The sequence below is a fragment of the Lytechinus variegatus genome, chromosome 7, assembly GCF_018143015.1.
Source record: "Lytechinus variegatus isolate NC3 chromosome 7, Lvar_3.0, whole genome shotgun sequence".
Lineage (NCBI taxonomy): Eukaryota > Metazoa > Echinodermata > Echinoidea > Temnopleuroida > Toxopneustidae > Lytechinus > Lytechinus variegatus.
The window spans coordinates 39,897,501-39,909,099 of NC_054746.1; the positions used below are offsets into that span (position 1 = coordinate 39,897,501).

General features: G+C 34.6%; 2 protein-coding genes across 4 annotated transcripts in view; one reads left to right on the plus strand and one right to left on the minus strand.

Moving 5' to 3' along the window:
* Positions 1 to 1,500, minus strand: part of LOC121419272 (RNA polymerase II-associated protein 1-like) — a 41,116-nt gene extending 39,616 nt beyond the window's left edge. For 2 of the 3 annotated variants that reach the window (XM_041613662.1, XM_041613660.1), the window contains exon 1: positions 1,437 to 1,500. The gene's annotated coding sequence lies outside the window, so the exon portion shown is untranslated. Of the gene's footprint in view, positions 1 to 1,432 lie in introns of all 3 variants that reach the window. The other variant, XM_041613661.1, reaches the window with a different exon arrangement.
* On the plus strand, positions 1,494 to 9,863 carry LOC121419273 (dynein regulatory complex subunit 5-like). Its single transcript, XM_041613663.1, has 5 exons — positions 1,494 to 1,576; positions 3,340 to 3,668; positions 4,284 to 5,141; positions 5,707 to 5,870; positions 7,753 to 9,863. Exons 2-5 carry the CDS (start codon positions 3,377 to 3,379, stop codon positions 7,948 to 7,950), a joined length of 1,512 nt encoding a protein of 503 aa, XP_041469597.1. The 5' UTR covers positions 1,494 to 1,576; positions 3,340 to 3,376; the 3' UTR covers positions 7,951 to 9,863.
* Positions 9,864 to 11,599: the final 1,736 nt, after the last annotated feature.

Sequence of the window (11,599 nt, forward strand, 5' to 3'; positions counted from 1 at the left end):
GATATAGTGCAATACTATACTAGATTGCAGACTGCAAATTGTAATAAGTCAAAATGAATACTGTTTTTCTTGGTTGACATTGGCATAATCATGATTGGAGATAAATCAGTTCACAATTCATGTATTAAATGCACCAGCAGTATACAGGATTTTGAGTTCATGGCCGAGCAATGTTAAAGACCAGCATTATCTTTCTAATCTGTTAAAACCCTAGGGTAATTCTTCTTTCCATGCCAAAAAACATGAAAATAAATGTTTTTAAAAATTAAAGTGCCCAAATATCAGATAAAAATGAAAAATAGACGTGAACTCTTCAAGGGCGTATTACTTGTGGAAATAGACACAATACTATTTGAAGTAATTTACGATAATTGTCCTCTTCTCTTAAATAACTTCAAATAGTATTGCGTGTATTTCCGCAAGTAATGCGCCCTTGAAGAGTTCACAGATGCTTCCAGAATCACTACCATGTCATAGAGAAGAGGACAATTATCGTAAGTAACTTCAAACAGTATTGCATTTATTTCTGCAAGTAATGTGCCCTTGAAGAGGGAAGTGGGAGTTGCGCAACAGCCAGAGTAAGTCAGTCTTTTCCCCTATTCAGTTTATTGCATCTGTAACGTTGGCAAAGAACAATAGGAAACAAGATGGCAGCGTAAACATCGGGCAAGTCTCTTCCGTCTTTTCACAATATTTTTCTCATTTTTTTTGATGAATTCTTGTTCAAAAATAACGAGACCGTAGAAATGTAGGAAATAAAGTTTTATCCCATGTATGATTTAGGGCTAGATCTTTTAGAAGGAAAGTAGAAATGTAGGAAATAAACTAAAGTTTTATCCCATGTACGATTTAGGGCTAGATCTTCTTTTACTAGGAAAGTTCAAAGTAGAAATTTCGGGGGTGAAAGTTTCAGGTTTTGGCATCCTCCATGTAGGTGAATGAGAAGGAAGACCTGGCTTCACTGAGAGTAAGCCTACGTCAGTAAATGATTTTTACTCTCAAGAAGCCCCCTGGCTATGTGTACGGACGATCAATTTTACTTTTAAAGTTTTAGAAAGTCATTTGGAAAAAATTACAATACAAGAGAAGTTTCACCCATTTTTAGTACAAAATGTTAGAAAATATTATAGAGAACAAAATAGAAGATGATTACAACTATTGAATACATATTTGTAGTGAAATCCACAAAAAAAAGAAGGCTTCAGTGTCCGGACACCCGACCCCCCCCCCCCCCTTCCTACATATTTGCAAACATGGATAGAAAGGTGTGGGACAATGCAAGAAAATGAATGACCAAATCAAATTCAAATTAAACAGGTTGAAACAAACTTCGAGGAAAGTGCATATTATTTTAAACTTGGCTTGACTTAAGCACCACAGTGCACCACAGACCAAAATGAATTTTGAGAATCCATGAAAAGGTAAATTTTACTTGCTTTTTCAAAATGACCGGCGGCAGAGTGGGTCCTCTTTCGTTTCAGATCGGCCATATGAATATTCAAATTTTCATCTTGCGCATGCGCATTTCCAATTAGTTGTCACAGCAACCTGTATCAACAACGTAATTTTTTGGCAGGTAAGTAACAGAAATATTGTTAAAATATGAGACGTACATTCATATATGATGTACGAAGTATTATTAATTAGATTTCAATATTATCCAAGAGCGATGTGTGTTCATGTCCAGTCCTGATATTGTGTGAGCAGGAAGAAAAGAACTTAAAAGTGGACCATACTTTGTCTACTTTGGACGAAATGCGGATACTATGAACCTCCGCACAGTCAAAAACTCCGCCGCCGCTGCGCTGGGGGGCTCGAGTGTCGTTGTGCGCTTTGTCCACCTCTGGCTGCTGGTGGTATACCCAGTTGTTGTGTGTCCGGATGATCAATATTAGAAAGTCATTTGGAAAAAAATTACAGGCGAAGTTTCATCAATTTTTAGTACAGGATGTTAGGAAATATTATAGAGAACAAAATATAAGATGAATCCTTCCATTGAATTCACATTTTTAGTGTAATCCAAAGACAAAAAAAGAAGGCTTTAATTTTTCAAAAAAATAAAGTGTCCGGACACCCGACCCCCCCATCCTGAAAGCCGAAAGAAGGGGGGAGGTCGATCTACGCACCTAACTAAAATTGAACTGAAGATTAAACATCAATTTCTTTAAATTCTACAAAAATTGAAGATGATATTGTTCCTATATAATTTCTATAATTTCCCCCAAATTGCTGTTAGTTTATTGTCTGTCATTTTCATTTTCAGATTGAAAAAAAAAGGTTCCTCTGCCTCCGGGCTGACTCCGGCCATGGCATATATACTAGTAGTACTAAGGCTATCTGCATACCCATTTTCATTTAGGGGGGGGGTTCTGAGAAAGGTTGCATGAGGCCATGAGATGCCATGGCCGAGTGGTCTAAGGCACCTGGCGCAGGAAAGTCTGGAGTTCGATCCCCTGGCCCTACCAATACCATATCATGCACCAGTGCTCTTTTATCCTGCATTCAAACTCAATCTTAAATAGAAATGATTCAAGCATTAACTAGGTGTGCACTTGTCTAAAAAAATAACAATAGCACGAAATGGCTAAGATTCAATATTATTTCACCATTTTGACCAATTTTTTAATGAATATCTGATTATGTTTTGCAGTTTTAGATCTATTTGTGGACGTTATGTGTCTTTGATTATATAATTTACGCAGATATGCATATGGACAAACATAGACAAGCACTGACTGTAAAGACTTTGGGTACTTTGCCGTAAATGATAAGTGGGGGGGGGGCTGATAGAAGTGTAGAAAATAGAATGCGTAATCTGTAAAGCGGGAAAATCACTCCGTTTTTTTTTTTTTACAAACCTATGGAATCACATCGCTACTATCACAACATAATGTCATGTTTTTTAGGCCAGGGCAATGCCATAAAATGATCAACCTTTTTGTACGTCCGACCCCCATTTTTTTCAAGTCTTACTTCACTTCATAATCTGACTAAGTAATGGTCCTTTGAGAACATTACATACTCTCAAAAGAGGAAGAAATCAGAGACAGAAAATTACGTTAAGGTCCCAGGGGTGGGATGTACATATTCTATGGCATTTCCTGCCAGTGAAAGACACAAGGAAGCCCAGTATATGGGGTTTTTCTTAACCTAAATAAGCAGCTGGTAAGCATAGATCTTTCATTGCTGTGTTCAGTAGCTTTTCAGCTTTTGATTGAAATATGATGAGGAACTTTCCCTTTTTGGATCAAGTCTAGGTCTTTAAAAGGGGACTGCAGATAAAAACAAGCCCAGACTATAATTTTTAATCCTTTGTTCTCTTTTCTTTCTTCATTTCAGATTGTTTTTATACGACGGCAACAACAATATTGTCATAATGACAACAGAACCACCTCTCTCTGATCAGCCTTCCTCAGCAGGGGGAAAAGGAGATGCAAATGCAAATAACAATGCTACAAGCAATGCCAATAACAATGCTAATAGCGCAAAGAGGGGAGGGAGGAGTGCAAAGCGGTCTATACCATCACCCATTACTAGTGCTAAGACTAATCCTGCAGCTGACAATCGTAACATGAGACGCATTATAGCAGAGGATCCTGATTGGTCACTGGCCACTGTACCTCTCCTGACAGAGCTTTGTGTAACACATATTGTTACTAATTTTGCAGGTACTTACGCAAATCAACATTGCATCATTTACTTTTACTCTCAAGCACCTTGTATGTGAAACAAATTTTAGTATTCGTTGTAGCAGTATAGCTGGGCTGGATCCAGGATTGAATTATTGAGGGAGCACAGAATTAATTGGAATTTTCTGACAAGCAAGGAATTCTCACATCAAAAGAGGACACAATTGAGTAATTGAAATATATGTCAAGTAAAGAAAAAAGGTGTTTATGCAATTGCTCCCTGAAAACGCAGACAAGCAAAATAATAAGCATACATGTAGGTCATCACATTAAAAATGGCTGACAATTCTCATTGAAAAGGAAGGCAAAAGGCAGAAGCATCTGCCCACTATCCCACCTGATCCATCTTGAGTAGTAATATTGTATAGTAGTATTGCTTTCAATTGTTTGTCTTGTACATACCCCATATTTAACTTTCTGTTCTTTATTTTGGAAATTTTCACTGACCATTCTACAAATTCATATAATTAGGCAAATCTCAGTACCCCAGTGTTGAAGTTAGCTTCAGTTATATCTTTTTATATGGAAACGCTCTTATGCTTTGATGTTTGTCTGTGATGTACACCTCTTTTTTTTAACATTGTGCTCTCACAGAACACCCAAAGCTGGATGAACTACTCCCCAAGTACAAATCCAAAGTCCTTGAAAAGATCTCTGTGGATCTTCCACTCAAAGTAGTAGCTCATCTTGTATCAGATGAAGGCTATTGGCAGAGAAGATGCAAAGCTGGTAAGGAAGTCTGTGATGTATCAAAGTATGGTGACAGCTGGAAACGCATGTTCTTTGAAACACACTTGGAGAACATAATTGAACACTTTGTGCCAGAGACATCTGACATGGCGTTAGTAGATAATACATTGCCTCTCTGCGCTCCTTATGTGAAGAGACTCCATATCAAGCAGCTGCTGCCTCCGGTCAAAGAAGAACCAACTAAGATCTTGGATGACATCTCTGAGACTGGAAGTGATGCTGGTCTTGATGGACCTGTCATGGATCACTTTGAGTTTTCTAGCACTCTTGCAAAGCTTCCTCACCTTGAAGAGTTTAGTGTTACGTATGGAGTAAGGGATTGTGGGATGAACTTTGAGTGGAATCTCTTCCAGTTTACTGCGAGGGATTGCATGCTCCTCTCAAAGTGCATCAAGAAATGCAGTCAGCTCAAGAAGTTCCAGCTCCATAGAAGCAAGGTAGATGATGACAAAGCTAGGGTTCTCATTGCCCACATCCTAGACCATCCATCATTAGAAGAGCTTGACCTCTCACATAATATCATCAGTGATCATGGAGCCAGAGCCATAGGTAAATTCTTGAATGGACACTGCAAATTGACCAAGCTGGATTTATCAAACAATCGGATAAGGTCTTCAGGGGCAGGTGCTATTGGGCATGCTCTTGGAAAGAATGAAACATTGAAGGAGCTGGACCTAAGGCTAAACAGGATGGGAGATGAAGGTATGACAATAATACTGTCTTAATCTGTTTTTGGTTCAGGGAAACAAGCTTATTGGAATTATGTAAAAATGAATTGGAATGACAAGAGAAATAAATTGTTTTGAGAGTGGTAGAACAATTTAAAATAAGATAAGCGTTGATTTTCATTTGAAACCAATGTCATGGGGAATGTCAATGTGAAATTGATGAGTAATGCTGCACAATACAACACTCTCCCATTATGCTGCCATGGCATTTGTTTCAATATTTCCCAGCTTTTATTCCCCTAAAATACACGCCTAAAAATCAGTGATATCTTCAATATATTTTTAAGGAAATATAGCAAATAATGGTAAAACCTGATATCGAATACTGCACTTGTTTAAAAAATTCAGTATTTAAGCAATGTTGTGCAGCACTACTATGAAATAGTAAATACATCAAATTAAGACATGCAAGTCTGTTACCTCAATATTTCAAAATTGATTTACAGATCTATTCAAAGTATAAATCAAGATATTAATTACCTGTAAAGGTAGTAATTGTTGTAGATAATGACATTTTTCTTCATAATTTTGTATCATAGGTGGACAAGCAATCTGCAGAGCTCTGATGAAGAATACCACTCTTGAAACTATCAACATTGGTAGTAATGAATTGAGTGAACCAACAGCTGCTTCATTGGCTCAAGTTCTCATCAATAATGATACTCTTGTCAATATCAATGTATCCTGTAATAGACTTGGTCAGGTAAGTCTTTGTGCTATATCCATGTTTTTGTCTCACCTGCAAGCAGAGTGAGACTATAGGCGCCGCTTTTCCGACTCCGACGGCGGCATCAACATCAAATCTTAACCTGAGGTTAAGTTTTTGAAATGACATCATAACTTAGAAAGTATATGGACCTAGTTCATGAAACTTGGCCATAAGGTTAATCAAGTATTACTGAACATCCTATTAGAGTTTCATGTCACATGACCAAGGTCAAAGGTCATTTAGGGTCAATGAACTTTGGCCGAATTGGGGATATCTGCATCAAAATCTTAACCTGAGGTTAAGTTTTTGAAATGTCATCATAACTTAGAAAATATATGGACCTAGTTCATTAAACTTGGACATAAGATTAATCAATTATCACTGAACATCCTGCTTGAGTTTTCTGTCACATGACTAAGGTCAAAGGTCATTTAGGGTCAATGAACTTTGGCCGAATTGGGGGTATCTGTTGAATTCCCATCATAACTTTGACAGTTTATGGATCTGATTCATGAAACATGGACATAATAGTAATCAAGCATCACTGAACATTTTGTACAAGTTTCAGCTCTCATGATTAAGGCAAAGGTCATTAGGGTCAATGAACTTTGACCGAATTGGGGGTATCTGTTGAATTACCATCATAACTTTGAAAGTTTATTGGTCTAGTTCGTTAAACTTGGACATTAGAGTAATCAAGTATCACTGAACATCCTGTGCGCATTTCATGTCACATGACCAAGGTCAAAGGTCAATGAACTTTGGCCGAATTGGGTGTATCTGTTGAATTACCATCATAACTTTGAAAGTTTATGGATCTGTTTCATGAATCTTGGACATAAGAGTAATCAAGTATCACTGAACATCCTGTGCGAGTTTCAAGTCACATGATCAAGGTCAAAGGTCATTGAACTTTGGCCATGTTGGTTTTTTTGTTGAATAACCATCATATCTCTGTAAGTTTATTGGTCTAGTTCATAAAAAGTGGACATAAAAGTAACCATGTATCACTGAACATCTTGTGCGAGTTAGAGTAGTTTTCAAAGTCAGCACTGATGCTATATTGAACCGCGTGATGCAGGTGAGATGGCCAAGGGCATTCCACTTGTTTAAATTCAAGGTCGAACTTTTTAATCTGTTGAGAAATGTCAAGTTAATCAATACACCAAGAAATATTGTTTTACTACATTTATTTTAAATAGATTTGGGTTTGACATAGTATATATGCTATGCCTTAAAACTTTTATATTGAAAAAAAATCCCCCTTCTCTACATGTGAGAAAAAGCTATCGATTTCCATTTCTATCAGACTGTTAGAAAGTGTGTTGTGGACAAATTTTGGCATACCAAATATCAAAACTTGGCCCAAATTCACAAAGGCGTCAATATGGTGCACTGTGATAAAAGTGCGCATCAGCATTGGACTTTTTTTTAATATACACAGTAAATAAGTGTAATTTGTACAGGAAATCTGCATAAACCATGGGTCCAACCGACGGTATTGAAAACCACCTTTGTGAATATGGGCAGTTATGTTTTGGATGAAGTATAATATTGACTATACTACCACTGAGCTTATAAAACGCATATCAATGCCAAATGTGTCCCTATGCGCTCTCTGAAAGGAAGTAAAGTCAAGAAAAATAAATTGTTACCAATTGATATGCTAACTCCTAGTGTAGAATATACTGAGCAAAAATATCCTTTTGATAAATCTCTTGCTGAAGAGGTGCTCAACAGTACAATTACAATGAATGTTCTATTCCAATGTATATTAGATATTGATACCCGGTACTTGAATTTCTTTGTCATTATTTCATAATTCTTTCAATTCATTAAAAACTTGTACTATCTCCTTGTTACATTCCTATTTTAGGATGGAGGAAAGCAAGTTCAGGAAGGAATGGAGGAGAATGCTATAGTGAGAGATCTTGATCTTAGATTGACTGAAGTTGGTCAGGAGAGTGAATACTGTATCAATCAGATCCTCAAGAAGAACCAAGAGACATTCCGCATGCAACAACTTAAAATCAAAGAGAAGGAGAAACAAGATAAAGCATCCGTAGATAGATGAATTCATTGTAGAGCACTGATTGCACACCTTATGAAAATTATTTTCCCATTGTAAGAGGAGATCCCAGTGTATTACCGGTAATAACATACCAAGGTTTCATTATTAAAATTAATTATTTTTGTTTTGTAAGTTATCATTTTCCTGTTACCAAATATGTCACAAGTTGCAAGAAATAAGATTGTGAAAATTTTTTCAATTTTTTTTTACAAATTTATAATTGAAATTATATTTTTGCACAGTGAATTAGTGTAATGAATTACAATGAAGTACCTTGATTGACTACTCCACATTCTATTATAAAGCTCTGTTAATGCTGTTAACAACCCCCATGACAGTCTCTGTCTTTGCAGATGTGGAATACAAAACAATGCTACTATGCTATATTAATGTGTAAATGTATCCTCATAGAAAAGATATGCTAGTGTTCTCCAGACAAGATCCTGTGAAATATTTTGTTGTCAAGTCTTTTAGTACTGGGTTGATCTGTGTCTAGGAGGCAAAAGGTGAATTCTCCTGGTTATTCAATCTTTGACTTTTATTCCAATTCCTTTACTGTTGTTTTTTTTAATTCCACATTCAAGAAGGAAAAGTGTAGTAAAATAGTGCTAACGGTGGTATCGACTAGTGACTTGTCTGTTAGCAAATAAGGATTATTTCTATTAAACTTTTTTTTTCGAAAGTTCAATCACAAAAAGGTCAAAATGGATGACAATTTTATTTTCAAGATGAAAAAAGGTATAAAGATAGTTTTCAATAATATATTACATTTTGTTACATCATGATATAGTAGATATATAAGATAAAAGCAAAACCATTACAAGTACTTTAGTTTTATATTATACCCATTATTTCATTATGTTGCAATATTCCAAGTGAAATTCTTATTTAAATTTAAAAAAAGTAATTAACTTTTAAACAAAATTCATGGACTGATAATAACAAAAGATTCTTGTTTATTTGATGAGATTGAGAAGGTTAATAGAGATTTAAAGTAATATTCATGTGGTGTTATATATATTTGGAGTGAATCAATTGGGCCCTCTAATATAAAGTGTTAATTCTGGAAGCATCATGGTGCAGCGCGGTTCTGACTCTAGCCATGTAATCAAGAGGGTCATGTGTTCAAATCCCACTGTGGCCTAGGGTCTTCTGGCAAGGCATCAATCCACACTTTGCCACTCTCCACCCATGTGATAAATGAGTGCCTGGTATGATTTAGAAACATATGTAGTATGCTTAGCAAATGAATCTTGGAACTCACACTGTGTGCAGGCATGCCATGACCTGATGACCAAGTAATAGTAAAGTTAAATGCTTGGAAAAATTATGTATTCAGCGCTATATAAATTTAACTATTGTAATTATTAATTAAATTGTTCATTTAAGTGTAATTTTCAGTCTGACAACACATGTACAAAAAGTTACAATTGTTAATATTAATGTGTGCATTACAAGTCCCTACACCAACAGTGTAATGACCCCCCCCCCCCCTGTCTCTCTCTAAAAAAACATAAAAGTGAGTGGGGTCAAGGATTTGTGTGCTATTTTTTGAAAAATTTTAGAGAGCATGCCCCCCCTACAAATTTTTAAAATCAAGCACTCAATTAAAAAATTATTTCAGTCATAGCTTCTCAAAAACTCAGTATCTGGTGAGGTTGACTGGTGTTTCTGATGTATTTTACCATCTGTTTTGAGTAACCTCAAAGTCTTTGCCACATCTTCTAGCGAATGTTTGTATAGTCTTTTATAGTAGCTGTGAAAATAAAAAAGATGCTTAAAGGATTCTTGCAGGAAAGACTTGGCATTGACTTTGCCAAGGTGCCTAAACATACTCTTTTGCATATATGTGCATTGTATATAGATATCTGATTCTATTTCTGTTAAAATAAAGATATGAAACTTAAAGACATGTATACCGATATACTTTTGTATGTGACCTTCTGTTTGGATGTGTTTTTACATTTATTTATACATTTAAGGCTTAATTTTTTAGTGCTAGATTCAAATTCTCATTTCACAAAATGCATAAAGTATGCATATTATTTTGTACACAAACAGTACAACTGACAGTTTCTTTTCCAGCACAATTTTACATTTATTTTCAAGAGTGCTCGAAGCTTGATACTGACCAAAATCCCATTCAATATATATCAGTGATATAGATATTACACATCGCTGTAGACATCAATGGACAAAAGAAATGTTTATCATTAGATAGCAGCTACACAAACACGAACACTCCTTTTAATCATTTACTGTCATTAATATAACATTAATGCATTACATACCACTTATATGTTTGGTTTTCTATCAATGTAATCAAAATGCTATTTTATAATTTTTGTATGAAAATTTGAACCACTTAGGTTAATCTTTATATTTGGATGGATAGCTTATAACATCATAAATACATAGGCTACTTCACCACATTATTGCAATTTGCTATTTCAGGCTTGACCTTACATTAAGAGAAATGTGCAGCTATATTTAACACATAGCAATCATTAATACAATCCAGTAACATTAAATCACGTATAACATTTCTTAAAAAACTTTCCTTTAACATCAAATTTCAAATAAAAGAAATTATTTTTTAAATTATATTTCTTTACGGATGTTATTTGAAATGTTTAATGTTATTACAATACATGTAATTGAAAATTCAAGTTCATACGAAATTTAGGCCAAATCAAGATGAATAAACAGACAACACTTGGTAAACCGTAAAGTACTGTTTAAGGAAAGAGTAAACATAAATATCAAATTATGTGAAAATTATTCAATCATTATTTTGACCAAACTTAGATTTTGTTTGGGAAGTGGTATAATTTAAGTGTCTTTTATTCAATAAACCTCAAATCACCTGAAATGAGATTACATGCTTTTTTTGCAATACTTAATTACTTTGTAAAAATAAACCTCCAATGAAATGTTTTTAAGATAAATACAAAAGGCATGATTAGAAACTTGGCAATACTTATTTAACAATATTAGTACTCTTTTTTTCAAATAATTTTTTTGTCATATCTTTTCATAAAGATTTGATTCAATTTTGGAGAAAATATCCATACAGTATGTAAAGAAAATATAATAATTTCAATTGAGAACCACATGAGCATTAATTCTGTATGAAAGTATATAATGGTGTATTGATTTAAATGAGTTTATACTGCTCATGTGAAGAACCAACTCATAAATGTTAGCAATGAATGAAATTCACACGAATACAACTAAAAAAATATTATTTGGTTTTAAATACCATTATAAACTTTAGATTGGGCCCCCTGTAATAATTTACTTGGTTAATACAAGCTCCAAACATTTATTAAGTTCCAAAAATGAAATGAGTTACATTGATAAATTCCAAAACTCTTTTCAATGACATATCTTTTCAATTACATATATAATATAAGCCTAAGGTAATAACTACATGTACAGTCATCTGAAATACTGCCAGTTTGTCATCAGTAACATAAATGGAAGTTCTTTTCAAATACATGTACGTAACAAACAAACAATTGTTAAGTGACCTGATCAAACATACTTTACAATGGGTAACTTGTCGCAACTACAGTAATGAGAAGTATATATATGTAGATACAAAATAAATAATTCATGCCCATTTTTGAAGTCATTAATACTGAAATAA